Raw genomic sequence first — 18,258 nt, 5'->3', positions numbered from 1 at the left:
TATGACACATTTCATTAAGAAAAATATCAACACATTTTTCACTGATAGCACCCAACCACTACAGACCTCCAGTCAGCATCTCTACTACCCCAGCACCCAATATTGCATCTAGCAGCATCCACCTCTAACAACATCTAGCCAGGACCCAGAACATCGGTCATCCATTCAGCATCCCCATAAGCTCACCACCTGACAAAACCAGCTGCAGTTCCTTCTTGCAACCACCACGGATTGTGGAATGTCCCTGCAAAGTATTGTAGGAGTGGGGTTGTGAAAAGAAACCATGGCTAGCTTCATGGTCCAGGCTGGAAAGGTTTGAGAACCCCAGAACTAGCAGAGCCAATTTACACTTATAGCTCTGAAAGAGACATAATAGATTTATTTGCACTACAAGGCTTGTATTGATCAGACTTTAGAATGTCGTTTCATCATAAATTTAGTAATATCTTCCCTTCCTTTGAATTTGTCTGACTGTTGCAATCCACATCTGTGAAGCCATAATGATTCCCCATACCTTAGGCCACTCAGGTTATAAAGTTGGACACTAACCAATGTACAAAAGTGGTGGAAAAACACCTCCTCACATGGATGGTGCTAGTTTGATATTCAAGTAGCTGCACCTGAGAAGCACAAGCATTTCTTTGCAGAGATACCAGCTCCTATAGAGTGAATGTCCCATATGTAGAGTCTACACTTCATTTCATTTTACAACTAGAATTTTGTCTATAATGTTACCCTTCCTATCCTTGTTAGAGCACACAGCACTAATATTTGGAGCACTATACTCTTTTACATCTTTGGAATGCAGTGGAAAATTAGCACCAATCATGTATCTTGGAGTTTAGATTTCAATAACTTGGTAGTGTAATGTAAAGCATGCCATTTGTTCGCAGATAGTCAATAACTAAAACAATAGCATAAATGAAAAAAATGTTCAACTTTCTGAGTATTAAAGGAACATATGATTGAGCATTATAGCCCCACAAAGGGCTGTAAGATAAACCAAGTTAAAGAATAATAGAAATCTTTTGTTATACTCCTAATATTGCTGGAATCAATCTTTGAATAAATTAGCTCCAAACAACTGTCAGCAGTATTGCCTCTTTAGGAAGAAAAAGGTATGACAGAGTAACAGAGAACCAAAGAAATTTACGGCTGGAAGGGACCTCAAGAGGTCACATACACCAAGCATATCTAGACCAAGGCTGACAGGTGTTTGTCCAATCTGTTCTTAAAACCTTCCAATAACAGGGATTCTACAATATCCCTTGTTAACCTATTCCTGTGCTTAACTATCCTCATAGTTAAAAAGTTTTTCTGAATATCTAACCTAAATCTCATTTGATGCAAATTAAGCCCATTACTTCTTGTCCTACCTTCAGTGGAAATAGAGAACAATTGATCAATGTCCTGTTTAACTGCCCTTAGGATATTTGAAGACTTATCAGGTCTCCCCCTCACTCTTCTTTTCTCAAGATTAAACATACCCACTTTTTTAACCTTTCCTCATAGGTCAGGTTCAAAACCTTTTATTTTTGTTTCTCTCCTCTGAACTCTTTCCAATTTGATCATATCTTTCCTAAAGTATGGCACCCAAAATGGGATACAGTATGCCACATGAGGCCTCACCAGTGCTGAATAGAGCAGAACAATTACCTCCCATGACTTAGATATGACACACCTATTAATGTTGTGCAAAGCCAAAGTTATACTTCATCATACAACTGAACCAAATTATATGTCATATTGAAATATAGTCAAAAGCATCAAAATTTTGAATTTTTAATGAAAAATTTCATCCAGAATTCAATATTTGACAGAAAACCAAAAAAGTTAATGAAAATGCATTTTTTTAATTTGGTCAGTGACAGATGCTGCCACCTATAGCTCTGGTCAAAATTTTCTGATGATCAAAAAACTGTCAAGATTTCAAAAAAGAGGCACAAATTTTAAAAAAACCTCCCATTTTTTCCATATTCCTACCAACTCTAGAAATAATTATGACTATCTCATGTTAACCATGTGCCTATTTCTGCTGCAGTGATCTGAAGAAAACAAACATTATATGCAACATATGAGAATGAAGATATTATCATCATAAGATCAATGAATACCTTTAATGTGTTGGAAGACTCATTTGAAATGTTATTTTTCAAACTAGATCAGAAAACTGTTCAGTTTGAAACAGTGACCACTTTGCAATACAACATAAAAGGATCAGAAACAGATTTTCATATAAATGTGCTTTATTGCAGAGAAGTTACATTATTTACATGCTGTGACACATTACAACATAAATCTATCAAATATTTCATGGTGGATACTTAGGTTGCCAGATAATATTTTTATAAGAACTACTGAATAAAGTGAATAGACTTACAGCTTTATTTACTCAACAAGTCTGAGTAGCTAAAATGTTAAAAGTGAAAAGGCAGTGTTTTCTCAGGCGGGCCAGTCATCGAATGCATGCAAAAGTCTAAGGAGAGAAAATATAAAAATGCTGTCTGTTTTCAGATCCATAATGCCACCAAAGCTGATGGGTGAGTAACTATTTGTATTTTAAGCATATAATTCTTGCATAAAATATACAAGTCTATTAAGATTGGTATAAATCTAATTATTTATGAAACAAAGGAGAGATGCAGCTTACACATGCATTTGAAAAGGACAACCTAGCAAATGTTTGTGACCTGAGCAATTATCATCTATCTTCTTAACAAATCTGCTAGAAAACATCTTAACTCTAGAGTTGTATTTCTCTTGGCTGAATAATGACAATGGAACTCCAGAAAAACGACAACTAAGCAATCTAGCTAATATATGCTGCTGCAGAAAAATCTATGGAATATAGAAAATCATTTAAATATAACTTAGTATGCCTTCTTTAAGCAACATTTCTAGCAGGACCATAGTGAAATATAACAATTCAGTGAAGTTTGGCCCCTTTGTTTTCTAAAGTGTTAAAACAATCTAAAGTACTAACAGAGCTGAAACCCAAATATCAGTTACTGTATGTGCCAGGAAAATCATTCCTTAATGACTGTAATTGTTTTTTAAAAAAAGTTCTCCAGTTTCACCAGGCTTAAAGTACATTATTTGAGCAAGCCTAAAATCCATATGGATAATTTTTAAAAAGAGAGGGAAACATTCTGTGCATCAGAAAACAAACATAAAACTAAAATATCCATTCTAGGTCAGATCCTTGGCTGATATAAATCACTGTTATGCCATTGACTTCAATGAGATATGTCAATATACACCTGTTAAGGATCTGGCCCTCTTTCTTTGCTGCTGAATTTTCCCATTCAAGTTATCCTAAGGAAAAGCAATCAGCAGAGGCACAAATACAGTAACACACATAGGAATTGATCCTGTCTGTGGTGCAACAGGTAGCATCAGTGTACAGATGACATGTGGATCCCCAGCTGGCCTAGTTTGGAGAGCTACCCGCACATGACTGCCACATAGCAGAAGCCATCCATTCACACGCCGCACCACAGGAGTGCACAGATGGTAGAAGGGGCATGGTAACTAGTGAAATCAAGGCATGGCATCACACCCGTGTGAGATCCAGGAGGTGGTAGGTGAATGCAGAAGATACCCCCACCCCATTACTCTGTGCATGCCAGCTGCAAGTGTGGGTGTCATCATGCAGGCAGGGACCTGGCAGGGACCAAGCTGCACCACAAGCATCATGGCCCCAAACACACTCAGCACTGCTGGAGCAAAGGGCATGTTTGAAGGCCCATGTGCTCCTCTGCCTCTCAACACGAGCTGTCTTCTGCTGCACAGGCAGATCCCTGCACATGGATGGAATTTGTACTGTGTGCCTCTCCAGAATGCAGTGAGCCTGCTCCTAGAAGGCCCTGTCTGCTTGGTAGCACCCTGAGTTCTATGCAATGGCAGAATGAAGCCCACACATCATCCAGAGGACTTTGGGCTTGCTAACCAGGGGCTTGATCCTAATCCCACTGAAGTCAATAGACAGACTCCCATTGACTTCAATGAGCTTCAGCTCAGGCCCTAGATAACATCTGTAGATGGGGAGGACAGAGAGAATCTGTGTGTGTGCGCACTCTAATTATAACTCTTATCCACAGGCACAGTGCTGGAGGCAAAGCCAAGTCTCTCATTCTCCTACAGGATTGGCTGCCTTTGCCTACACCTCTGAAAAGGAGAGGGAATGCCCTCCTCGTTTCACTTTGCCCAAGTCTCTTATGAATCCACCTCTATGAGGCCCAAGAGAAGTCAGATTATATTACATATGTGTATCTACATATGGATTAAATATATCCATATGTATGTGTAATATACATACATATTATGCACACACATATATTAAACTACACAGCATTAAGTTATCCTCACTTCTGGCTTTCCCGGTAAATCTCATCATCTCTCTCAAGCTGAAAACTCTTCAAGAGGACTGGAATTGCCTTTATTTTGTGGTATTGCACTTCTCCAAGCACAAATCTGGGTACATGACAAGTCCTAGATTTAGATGAGCCAGGGTGGCACCTTGTCTGCTAGTACTTTATTTATCTGTCTTTGTAACCTCTACAATACCTCTTAAGCCCTGATTGTGCCAAGATTTATTCATGTTTCAATCCCATTGACTTCAACTGATTATTCAGAGTGTATAAAGTTAAACATGTCTGAGTCTTTGCCTGATCAGGGCCTTAGTTATCACTGGGGATTAATTGTATCTAACATATTAGATGTTATTACAAATGTTACACACATGTAACATAAAAACATTTGAGAGGGGAGGAGTTTCGGGGGGGCGGGAGGAGTACGATGCCCCATCCTTTTCTTTTTCTGTCTCTTGATTGCATTTTGGGGGGGGGGGAATGTTGTGTTAGCGCTAATCTCCTCTTTTTGATGTTTAAAGGGCCAGTTCTTGGAAGTTCATCAGCAGGAAACACGGCAGCTCTAAACTATCTAAAATATTTCCCTTAGCTGTGTGTTTCTAGTGAAACAGATCATATTCCTAAGGTTATTTTTTGTCATCTTTGTTCTTTTTCTTCAGCAGAATATGGTCAGTATGAAATACTGAGAAATATACTGATGATGGATGATTAAAGCAGGAATTCTGGAGTGATAAATGATATTTGTCAAACTTGTAACAAACAACAGATAAGTTGTCCTTGGACGTATCCAAATACACAGCTAAATAGATGACTTGCTCTCCACTAATAGTCTATTAGTGCTAACAGAGAAGTGCCAAACAAATAACTTACCTTGTATAAAAACCCTGAATAATACAGTATCAAACTATAATTTTAAATAATAGAGAGTAGAACAGAAAATTCACAATATAAATCACAACAAAACCCAAGGTATTTTCCCATACAAGTTATGGCTTTCATAGCCAGTGAAAGCTTACTGTAATTCATAAATAAACAAAAGTCTATAGCAGGTATTGTAAATTGCAATAACAATAGAGTATCTGCATATTGCATAAATATGTTGTTGTGTCACATAATATCAAAGTTATTTGCAAAATGTATACAATCTGGAATGCTTTAATATGAGACACAACAACGTACTTAAACATACATGTATAAGAAAATGAGAGCAATCATTATATAAAATGTATTTTTGAGATGCATTAAGTTAGCAGTGCTATCAAGGTTATATATGTAAAGTGAAAAGTCATCTTTTCAGTAAGCTGCTCATTGATACCAAATTTTGCCATCAAGACATTTTCCATGCTATACTTCTATTGGACCTTTAAAGTTCCAAGGGCAAGTTTCGCCCAGTTTAGGGCATTCAGGAATAATTCAGTTGGAATTTGATTTATTGTTATAGCCATTCACTTTTTTTTTTTTTAAGAGAGAAATGGTTTTGCAAAGGCAGGTGTCTGTTCATTTAGACTGTAAACTCCTTAGTGCAGGGACCATGTCCCCTCCATGGTTTGGATACCACTGATCACACTGTTGGCACTCAACAAATAAATAACAACAATAATAATAATTAATAATTTATTTTGCTTATTTCCTACTTTTTTCATGTTCTGATCCCCTCAGTTAAGTGATACTCCTTAGGAATTTTCAGATCCTCTAGGCCTGGTTCCCCTCTCACTTTCCTCCTTCCTGTAGTCTTTCTTCTTAATGTTGCTACTCTTTTCAGTCCAAAACCTCTTATTTTTGAGGAGTTGCTGTTTTAGTGGTACCTAAAGTGGCTGTGTTCGATAAAGCTACACCTCTTTCTGCATTTTGTAAATCTGGTGTTTCAAACTCCCATGGACAGACTTCAGCTCGAGACGTTAAAGCTTGCTGTAAGTTACTACTTGATCTATAGGAGTCAGATGAAAGCATGTTGCCCTCTAAGGATGTGTTTTTTTTCTTTCCTCCCAAATTATTGAGCTTTTCCCTTTCAGCTGTTTGCACTGCAGCTTTTTTGGGCAGTTCCTCAGATTCCCCAGCACAAATATTTGCTGCATAATATTTATTAACATTCTCATACTTAAACCCAGGGATGAGCTGAGACTTGGAATTTAAATGTTTTTTCTCATCTTCAAAAACCTGCTGCTCTGGGGTCTCCTGAATGCATGCTTCCGACTTCTCTGTGCTCTTTTGATTCGATTGCTGATACCCGTCAGCTGTCTTAAGCTTGTGATGAGATTTCCCCTTTGGCTGGGAAGTCTGATTTTTCTCTGTTTCTGAGGAAGCAATAGACACATGTTTTTGAACTTTCGATTCAGAAGGCACAGAATCAGGAGTCTGGTCATAAATCTCCCAAGGACAAATTTCTGCTATGTCAAAATTGTCCTTAAGCAGTGACTTGCCTGTGCCTGTGTCAGGATTTGCAATTGTCTGACTAACCCTTTGTTGTTTCATAATTCCAGATTTATGGGGTTTCCTTGTCTCCTCAGTGTGAGTAGAGTTTTTCCGATGTGAATCTTTATGCTCCCCTTTATCAGTGGCTGAGTGTTTTTTGCTGGCCTCTTTACCCTTTTGCTGAGGTTTATGGGATCTACTGCTTTCTTCTAGACTTTGTGTTTTCCCAGTTAACCCCAGAGTCTTTTCCTTGGCATTAGCAATAACACTGAGAGATTTTTGTAACACAGATGGTCTTGGTTGCAGAGGCTTCTTATCAGCACTTAAGTTGTGAGCACTTACTGATTTGCACACTAAAGGGACAGATTCAGTGGACATAGCTTCAACTTTTTCTGTAGATTTTTTTGTGAAATTTTTCCCTGTCAAGGAATCCAGCAGTGAATTATCAGCAGTTATAACTTCTGCGCTTTCTGTGGTTAAGCTATTAGACTCCTCTGTTTGATCTCTAACATGATCATAAGTGCTATGGGACTTTTTTAATGAAAAGACTCTGTTTTTCAAAGACTCCTCCTTTGGCTTTACATAACTTGTGGAATCCTGTGGGTTTTTTCTCACGACTGCAGTGTTCTTTGTAGCACTGTGGTCTATAAGGTCCTTATCCTCCCTGGAGCACTGCCTGGTGACTGTCTCAGGGATTTCAGTAATTCGTCTCATTATTGAGCGACCCAAGCCCTTCTTGGAGCACCTCTTTTTCTGGAGATGTGGGTTATTAGCAATCATCTTTTTCCTTTTGTAGATTTCAAGCTGAGCATATAGTTTCTTCAACTCATCCTAGAAAACAAACGGCAAAACTAGTACATATGACATAAATCAAGTCAAATGACCAGTCTCAGTGAATTCCATTTAAGCTCCAGTTGTCTAAATATGACATTAAATTATTTCATTGCATCTTTTCTACTGTTTGAATTTGTCATTTCTCCATGTACTTGGATTACATTTTTCATTGTTAAGGTAAGTTCAGATTTAACCCATTGCACAGAATAGCCATCACATATGGTCTCACAGCATATTCCAGGCACAGACAGTTATCAAATACTCATGCTGTATTTTTAGGCTTCTTCTGGAACCGAATGGGGTTACTGTACATTCTTTATTAACCAAAGAAAAAGCCAACAGCCCCTTTCTCTGGGCACTGTACAGTCAAAGCACTAGTGGGAGAGAAATGCCCTTTTATCAAATGAAGTAGGGATGATGTATTTTGATCAGTTTATGAAGTTTTATAACAAGTAACAGTTTCTGCTCACATTAGCATGTTTTCCCCAAAATATGTCACATGATTTGATATTGCTAGAACTGAGCTGGCCCACTTTATCTGGAGTCTGCAATAAAAAAAAATCAAACTGACATGGCTCAGAGTTTACTGGTAGAAAAACACTTGTCCTTAAAAATTAAAAGTTTTGTATTTACCCTGATGTCCTCAGGGTCCAAACTGTGCTCACTCCAAGCTGAATTGATACTGCTGTTTAGATAGGACCCAGAACGACCCATGTCCAGTTCATCTTCGTATGCTTCAGTAGCTATGTCATCTCTTGGGTTACTGCTTGAGTGTGAAAACTGCAATAAGTATTTGTAAAAAGATGTTGCAGTTAGTGTATTGATAAGGGTCACATCAACATTCAGAAGTGTTCAACTATTCTCCAGGTTTCATTTTACAAGCATGGATTCAAACAATGGCTGTCTCTTGGTAGGCCTTGTTAGAAGAGGGTACTATATTGTTAATTATTAATTATTATTATTGAATAGATACTATTATTAGTGGTGGGTTAACCTGAAAAAGTTCAGAGGATCACTTCAGAAAATCCAACCCTAAGCTGCGACTCTTTGGATTTCAACTCCGTGCTGGCCCTTGGCTATTGTTCCTGTTTCCTATCTGACTTCAGCTCTGACCCCAGGCTTGACTTTCAAACCCAGCTCCTGATCCAATCACAAGATCTAACTGCCCAAGCCCCAGTTGTGACACCACCTTACTGTAGGCCAAAGATGCCACCTTACCTTGTGTATCTTCCTGATACAGGCTAGATATCACAATATTTCCCCTCCAAGCACAGATCAAAGTCAACATCCTCCATACAGAGGGCCCAAATTTACCTGTACTCTTATACGCTGAACAAACAGACGCTTCACAACAGTTACAGAACAGTTATACTGAGGAAAGTTACATTGCAAATCTATTACTCATACGGCACTGGTGTACTTTAATCTAGATACTCAGCAGAACAGACAGACATTTCATGTGGCAAGTGATCAGCACTATGGGGGCATATGCAGAAGGTGGCCAGGAATATGGAGACAGAATTAAGGATATTGTAAGTATGTTAACTTTGAATTTCCTTATGTTTGTGTAATGGAGTTTTTTTCTTATTATAATGTTCTAATAATTGATTTTTATAAGTTAAATATATTCACAAGGTTAACTCTATTAACCAAACTTTTTTGTGGGAATTTTCTTATTGTTCTTTCATCAAGAATTTCCATTCTAAAATTAAACTTTCTTAAAATGGAAATGCTCTGAACAAGAACTGAAATCAAAGATAATTATAATAATGTTAAAATACAACAGTGGGCAAACATATCATTTCCTCGAAGTCTTGTGTGAATTCTGATATGTACCTTCACAACACTTTTGAAACAGTATGTATCTCAAATACAAAATGTGATAAAAGCACTTCTGATTAGCAAATACAAATAGTGGCTTGTGTTCTTTGCGGTGAACATTATAAAAATAATTGATTATTCAAAGCAAGAATTTCTGCATATGTAGTAATAAAAGAGAACAAAAAATAATGTTTCCCCAAGTATTTTAAGATATGAAAAAATTTCAAATATATATATTTGAAACAATATTGGACCAATATCCTAATCCTCCTCCTCCAGTTACTTGCTAATTTTAACAAAGAACTGCTTCTGCAGAATTATACTGTTCTTTCTGTGGACTTGACAAGAAAAAAGATAGAAGAAGAATACCTTAGGTATCAGAAGTAACCCAATGGTAACTGTCACCGTCAAGTGTGTGTGTGCAAAGAACAACATCAGCATCCAATCGGACTGAAGTCTTGAGGCAAGACTAAATCTGAAAATAGAATTCAGAGTGTTGGCAATTTGTCTTTTTTAATATGTTAACCTTAATATTCCTGGAGGTAATTTGAATTAAAGATAAAATGATGTGTTTCTTTTGTATTACTTTGATATAGACTAAAAGTTACATTTTCATCCTTTATACAGGTACCATAACTCCAAAGGAACTGCGGGGCACAAAAAACAGACCTTTAAGAATATAGTTTACTTAAATATTCTCACTCTATTTGTTCAGATCCCCATTGACTACAACTGAGCTATGATAAGTTACACTTGTTGAGGATTTGGCCCTACAATTTTTAGATTATTCACAAAAGCACATTCTTCTCTATTTTACAGCACATTTCCTAAATAAGTTGCAGCTATAGAATGGGGCTGACAAATTGGCCAGACATAGTCACAGAGAACTGAACTGAAATACATTTTAGAAGGGCTAAGTGGGGAGTACAGAAATGGCCTTGATTGCAGGAGTTCCCAGCTCAGTACTACAGGGCTTAACAATCTTGCAAATTCTAGTGAATGAAAAGCTAATTTGACTAAATTCATTACATGAAGCTATATTAAGTAATTCTTTGCTGTGCTTTTTTAAAGTGTCATAGAATAAGCACTGCAGTTAGAGCTCGCTGAAGCATGTTCGATTTATCTGCATATGAGAATTCCCCAAAATGGTAAGCAACGGAATGGATGAATGGATGTACCACTGGCTTGTAATATGCAGGTTTAAAAAAATAATTCAAATAGAATTGATGTTTGCAACCTCTTTCAACTTAATATACATTTTATAAGAACCATATACTTTTATTAATATCACTGATCTGGCATGAAACATTAGTTTATATGCTATAATAATATACATATAATTTCTTGTTTATTACTTGTAAGCATCCTGGTTCATGCATACAATAAAATATAACAGACTTTTCCTTAAACAGATGTTGCCACACTTACATTTTGGAAGATTTTTTTTCTAAAACTCAGTTGGACTTTGTGTTATCCAGAAATATTAGAGGTCACTAATTGCAGTCATCATTTGGTTATATATTACAGTTGGTCAAAACATGGGGGATTTTCCATGGAAAAGTTCAACAAACAAAAGTGTCATTTTCATCTACATTTTCCACAAAAAAAATTCAATTTTCAGCAAAAATTTAAAAACAAAAAAATTTTGTTTGGGAAATGCTGCTGCAAAGCCTTATGGGAGTTGTAGTTTGGGTGCCTCATACCACCATTCTCTACAGGAGGCTAGGCTACTTGGTTGGACTATATCTCCCATGATGAATCATCTCTCTTCTTCAATATAGTTGGGGAAAATATTTCAGTTGCCAATGAAAAGACAATTTTTTCATGGAAAACATTGACATTTTTAATCAAAAATTTCATTTGATCAAAAACCTAATTTTAATTTTAAATGGTTTTGATGGAAAAATGTTAATCAGTTCTCATATTTTTCATATCAGCTCTCATATTTTTCATAATTAGTACAAGTTACTTAAAAAATTTTATTTGGGCAATAGGCAGAGACTGAGTAAAACTTTATAGCAATCGGGTGGGAGGTGTGACAGCAAGCCCACCTTGATTATTCAGTGGCCCCCAGTATAAGTACTAGGGTCCCCACAGTGCTGCCACTCCTGCCTCTCTGTGGGAGAGAGCAGATCCTTTCTGCTCTCTAAGGGAATGGAGCCCCTGCTACCATTCCTGGGAGGACAAGGAGACCATATGCTAATGGCGGCAGCCTCTCTGGGAGGGGAGAGAGGGCCCCTACCACCAACACTGCAAAAGGACATTGGGGTCAGAGTGCAGGGGCAGAAGTACCGGGGTGGGGCCACGAGTGCCCCATGATGTGGCATTCTAGTCGGATGGCTGTTCAATGGCCTGGCAGATGTAACTATAGCATTTTTAGAACATCCTTTACTGCCCTTGCTTTGTAAAAATACTTAGGGTATTGTTCCAAAGCACTGCACCTCAACACAAAAAATAAAGGGACATTTCAAGGGCACTAACTGGCATTCTTAGAAAGAATCCAAAGCCTGTATAGGTCATGAAGACTGATGTATTCTGTCACCCACAGATCAGGCAGAAGGTATGCTGGAAACAGCAGCTTCTGTCCTGCAGAGCTGGGCTTCGGTCTACCCAAGCCTGATGCAGAGAGGAGGCGGGGTGGAGTGCACTTGGAGAGCAAGCCCACCCAGCCCCACGCTCACCTCAGGCAGTGGCAGCTCCTGTCTTGCGGCCCTGGGGGTTGAAGAGCAAACCCGACTTGCCCCACACTCATCCTGAGCACTAGTGGCTCTGTCCTGTCCCATGAGGCTGGCCTGGGCCTATCTCCCCTCTCCAGCTCAGTGGCTCTTGCTGCTTGGAGAAACCCACCACAGCATCACGTGGTACAAGTCAAGGCTTTGCCTCAAGCTGAACATGCATGTAAAGGGCAGTTGGTGACCTGGGCTGAGATTTGGGGGGAAGGGGTTGAGGTCCCTCAATCCCTAGCCATCTGCTGTATATGATTGGGACTGATGTGTCTGTCCTTTACTTATGCTGTTCAATAAGGTAGTTTGTTTGTAAATATCAGACTGGAAGACAATATGGGATTGGCAGCAATTTCTTTAATTTCCATTGATAAGCCAGAAAAGGCATTTCACTCTTTGAATTTAATGTTACTTGTCTGAAGATGAAGAATGTAGAAGCTTTTTGGAAGTAGCGCCACTCAGAACCTAACTGAACCACCTTGGCATAAAATTCCGAGCAGAATTCATTCTGTCCTTATGGAGTGGAGATTTTGCTTCTCTACAGTTGTCTGATTTTGTCACCATTTTATTGTTCCAGCTCTAGCTATATATACACCTAAGTTTTAATATTGCATGCATCACTGTGGTATTTGAGTGCTTCCCCTAATTACCGCGCATACACAATCATATATTTCCTCTGTTTCCTCCAATTTTCAGAGACTGGACTGTGGTTTGTGGTGTTATTTTGGGAAGGTAAGCCCAAAGAAGTGGATTTTGTATTTTGCTGTGAAAATGCAAAGACTCATGGTTGTTTTGATCTCAACCCATCTGACCCAGATTGGTGGCCAGTTGTTGAGAAGTTCCATCTCCTACACAGACAGTTTTCGCTCAAGCTTGACACATGGTTATAAGGAGATTGTGTGTGTCTTGATGTTGACTAAACACATTACATAAGCATGACATTAATTAACTTGAACTACATCACAAAATACCACAGTAACTCCATTTTACTCATGTGCCATGACTCATGTCACCAGTGTATCCATTTACAAACAGTATCATATATATGGGTTGGAGAATTGAACATAAGAGCAGCCATACTGAGTCAGACAAAAGGTCCATTTAGTCCAGTATCCTGTCTTCCAACAGCAGCCAATGTCAAGTGATCCAGAAGGAATGAACAGAACATGTAATTATCGAGTGATACACCTTCTGTTGCCCATTCCCAGCTTGCCACAGCATGGGTCCCTCATAGTTTCACTTCTGCTGCCTGAAAAAGTAGTTGCGGTCCATCACTAGTCCTGTTGCTAATACTGATTGATGGGAAAGGAGGGACTCACTCTGTCATCTTTATATGCTAATTAAATAAAAATATATTTAAAAAGAGGGATTCCTGTACACAAATGTAGACGTGGTCTAGGGTATTGTGAAAAGGGAATGATACCTGATATGTAAATGATTGGCAAATGTCAAAAAGTTCAGGGTTTGATCTGGATGCTAATCTGAATGTTACTCAAGCTATCTTAAGCTGCTGGAACTGTCAAATATTATGGTGTTTATCTCATCAGAATAGGTTATGCTGCAAGACATCCAATGCATCCAACTTTTCACACATACTCTGTGAAAATGCTTCTTGGATTTTGGCTGCTTGGGTTACACCCAGAGTTTAGGGAGAAGGAGGAGAATAAAAATGAAAGAGGATGGGAAAATAAATGCACAAAACATTGCAAGAAGATTTAGTTTATGTTGGGTTCTGGGAATGTTCAAAATTTTAGAAGGGGTCTTACATTTTCCATACCAGTTCATTCATCCCTATTTAATTATGGTATATGATCTCTTATTTCAACAGAATGCCAATACATCCAACAGTAAGAGGGGCACAGGGCAACTATGACAAACAGCAAGGAAGGAAAAAACATTAGATCTTGTGCTGAAGGGAATAATTCTTCACCAGCAGGGGTAGAGAATATGCCCTACTGGCCACTTCCATCTCACATTTATATGATTCTCTCCACTTCCTTATTCTCACTATGTTATATTTACACTGAGAGAAGCAGCTATTCCAGTCAGTGTCAGATGGGAGATGTCTCCAGAACTGCACGTTCAGAAAATGACAGCTTCTCTGGTCATTGCAAGGACTACAAGAATGATAATAAGAGAGTCTGGAAATCTACTGAATTTTTGAGAAGTTGAGCTGATCAGAAAGGAAATAAAATCAGACATATAGAATAGAGGGGAATTCTCAAAAACTCCAAAGTTGAGTGGCATGGAGTTGTCAGCTGTGATGAAGGAAATGGGGAAGGAAGAGAGTTTAGAAGGAAAGATGAGAAGTTCTGTTTTTTCTGTGTTTGGTTTGAGGCAACTGTGACTCATCTAGGAAGACATAAGAAAGGCAGCAAGAGACATGAGCCTGACGAAAGGGAAGAGGTAGATTTGAGAATGGTCAACACAGAGATGATAAGAGACCTTAGGAGTGGATGCGGCTGTCCAGGAGACAAAAGGAGGAGGTAAGCGAAAGGAGACAAGAAAAGACATAAGAATCTCACATAGTGTGGGACAATTTGTAGAGTATCCCAATATTTTGGATTTTCCAGAACAATTTTATTTCTGCAGTGAAAATTTTGCAAAACCAAATGTGATCATTTTTCCACAGCTGTAGCAAAGATCCCTAATTTTTTGTTACCATTACTAAAATTTCCCACAATTAAATTCAGGGTACATTATAATCCTTATAAAACATGAATTTTCATACATATTTTATTTTCATACATAGTATTACATCCATAAACAGTAATATTATTATTGATTTATTTTATATCCAGCATATAAACCACTATGTTTCATGCACAAACCAATGTAATATCTTAAACCAAGGATTTTCACTTGCTGATCTGTTACACACCAGGAAGAATTCACATAAACTGATATACCATACTTAATTGCCAGTTTTTGGGAGATACAAACCAGTGTGTGCTGTGTAAATGAATTAAAATGGAATTAAATCTAATTTGTTATATATATTAACTTTTGATCCAATTGACATAAAGAACATGTAAACTAGCCATACTAAAAAACAAATCACATGATTAATAAGTTGATTACACATATTTTTCCAGTCCTATGAGAACATTAGGTTTAATAATGTTTTAATTTGCAGATTAAAATATTTACGAGGTCCTTCCGTCTTGCATCCTATCCAGTTTACCCATTTTAAATTGCACCACAGGAAACCTGAAAGAGAAACAGTTAAATACCAGATCTACAGATCACTTGCCTAATTGTATGGAATATAGCAGAGATAATGAGCTCATTGTGAACTGCAACAGTCATATAACGTGGCTCATGAAATGCTGATGGGACTGTCCGCACTGCATAGCAGAGATAAACACCCCACAAGAGGAATAAAAATTCAGCTGTGAGAAGAACAAAAAGAAATAATTTGCCATTAGTTTTATAGATGAAAAATAAAGGAAATCTGAAGTTATATAGCATGTTCTATATGTGTATATGTCTATTTAGACAATATGTAATCATAAATATATACGTTCATTCACAAGTATTCATATACTTTGATATTTTAAAATTGACATTAATATTTAACATTTAACTTCAAACATTTAATTTTTACACAATGTGGCATTAGACCAGGAACCTTTGCTTCCATGTTTTCCTACTATTTTAGTTTACAAGTGTTAAAACCAACCTTTAGCAATTTCTTGTCTGTTTTTCAACTTCATATCTTAGAAGCCTGACATTATTTGTAATAAATTTTTGATTTTTATCTCAGGTTCCTGTTATAAAGGAAGCTACAAGTGCCACTTCAGTTAAGAGTCTATAAGCCTTTTTAATATGAATATTTTATTTCAACTAACTCAGCTGGAACGGTTTCTTCTGGGTTAAAGTACACCCTCTACTCACTTTAATTCTGTTGTGCCTATGTTTTATAGACATTATGAGCCTCTTTTGAGGAGCCTAAGGACTTGGTAATTACAACCAATGACACATTTCTCCTTAAAAAGTAAGAAATAGGTGATGAAAGAAACAAAATAGGGATGGATGAATGCTCAGGGCCACTTCAAACCATCCCTGTATGAAGGGACTGAACTGAACCTCACACTCAAGAGTTTGTATTTCAGTCAATGTTTTACTGTGACACAATCATCATCTTTCACATCAGCCCAGAAAATGCGACATTCCAGGGATCTATCTCAGGGGTGTGGTTATTAGAACATCCTGTTTCTTTCATGACTTCTCTTCTGGGATGTCCTTCTCGAGAGCTGGGCCGGAAGAGGCCAGCCCTGTCTTGCCACATGCACTGACAGGATCAGCTCCTGGAACATGAGTCTTGTGGGCCACTATCAAGACATGACGATGTCTACGTTGCGTTGGGTTTGCTGAATTTTGTGACTAGTATTTTGCTCATGACATCCCTCTATATTTACCACCCTAAATTATATATATGCTTATATACATAATGTCATTTTCTGAATTCAGGTTAGTTATATTAGAAACATGCCTTCATCACATTTCACCACATCATAACTCCTAGCTACAGGCTCATCTGTTAGATCAGCAAACAACCAGCATACCATGTAGGTACCTAAACAACCTTATCATTTTCAGTTTTCTTCCCATTGGAATCAGTGACAAAGTTCCTATTGACTTCAACTGATGGAAAATTGAGCCATAACACAGGAAATGTGAGACAGGAGAAAGAGGAAAAGAATTGTCAAGGATACACTGCCACTGTAACTAATCAAGTAACAATACTGTCTCTCTCAAAAAAGTATATTATCTCATTCAAACATTACCGTGCGGGGTAGCTCTACCCCAGAACATCTTATGCTCGATTAGAAGCAAGTTCATACACTATCAACACAAGAAAAGAGAAAAAGTAAAACTGTGGCTGTCTATCTCTGGAATTAATTCACCTGCATGAGCTAATGGAAAACTTGCTATACATGCTCCTTCCATCTTTATACTTCCATGCTTATTTTTTATACTGTATTAAAAATATTACTGACCATCCACAAAAACGAAAACTTACAGTAAAAATACAGATGATTTTTGGTTTTACTTTATTTTTCTTTTTGAAAATTCTATCTACATAATGGGCACCTGTTTCATTTAATTGGTAACATCACAAGTAATGATTGGCAAAAAACCTACCAATCTGGTTTTGATAAATATGAAAGTTTGGAAGTTTGCAACCATATCTGAAATAATTTCTGAGTTAAGCCAGAAATTATTCTCCTAGTATTTTAGATCTTCTGATTCTATTTTGGGTCTTGTATGCAACCAGGAAGTGCAACGGCTTGAGAAAGTGAAAATGAATTCAGCATTATGTGAACTTCTTTGAGCGTCAATAAAAGAATCAGTGAGTTTTGAGCAAAGCTTTGAGTGGTTCTTGTTTTAATGTGAGTGGTTTACCCAGCCCTAAGTCCATACATTTGCTGACCAAAAGTTACGTATCTTCTCACAACTGCTAATATGTAGCACACTTGTATTACTCTTTCTCTTTTATGTCTCCCAATAAAAAAACAACAATAATTACCATTAAAAATGGAACAAATAACAGTTTGATTTGGAATTTTAAAAAGTGTCTCTTTGGGGACCCATGGTACATCTTTTGTGATTTTTTTGACTGCATCTATTTTTGGGCTTCTCAAATGAATGTAAAGTAGTTCAGCAGTGCAGCATTCCCATGTCTCCGATACTGACTGCCTGGACAAATTGGGTACTAGTTTCATTTCACTACCACTTCACTGGCTAAACCGCCAGTAAAGTCTATTACTATATCTCATTAATATCAACAAACTAGAAAAGATCCACTGAATTTTTTTTCTCCCAAAGTCTTGACTGAGTACATGGAACACAACTTCTGGTTTGATTAAATTCAAGCAAACCTTAACAAGCTAAATAGCAATCTTAGAACTATTTCAAATACATTTGGTGTTGATTTTTGTGCTTTCTTTTAAAATATATTCTTCTTTTAAATCTAGAACCACAGCACAAAAAATGTGTAGTTCTAACTTGGTATTAACTTCAAATACAATTAAAAAAAAAGATAATCCTGTAATAAACTAAGGTTGGTACAGCTAATTCACTGGCTCCTCTAA

General features: G+C 37.4%; 1 protein-coding gene across 1 annotated transcript in view; it reads right to left on the bottom strand.

The window, feature by feature from the left end:
• Positions 1 to 1,539: 1,539 nt before the first annotated feature.
• GPR158 (G protein-coupled receptor 158) overlaps positions 1,540 to 18,258 on the bottom strand; it is a 329,341-nt gene continuing 312,622 nt past the window's right edge. Inside the window, exons 8-11 of the mRNA XM_038393446.2 lie at positions 15,414 to 15,552; positions 9,807 to 9,912; positions 8,250 to 8,396; positions 1,540 to 7,613 (exon numbers count right to left, since the gene is read on the bottom strand). Coding sequence (XP_038249374.1) covers positions 6,144 to 7,613; positions 8,250 to 8,396; positions 9,807 to 9,912; positions 15,414 to 15,552 — 1,862 coding nt within the window. The 3' untranslated portion in view covers positions 1,540 to 6,143. The remainder of the gene's footprint in view (positions 7,614 to 8,249; positions 8,397 to 9,806; positions 9,913 to 15,413; positions 15,553 to 18,258) is intronic.

This window comes from Dermochelys coriacea, chromosome 2 (assembly GCF_009764565.3).
Source record: "Dermochelys coriacea isolate rDerCor1 chromosome 2, rDerCor1.pri.v4, whole genome shotgun sequence".
Classification (NCBI taxonomy): Eukaryota; Metazoa; Chordata; order Testudines; family Dermochelyidae; genus Dermochelys; species Dermochelys coriacea.
This window is presented reverse-complemented; position numbering and strand designations above follow the sequence as displayed.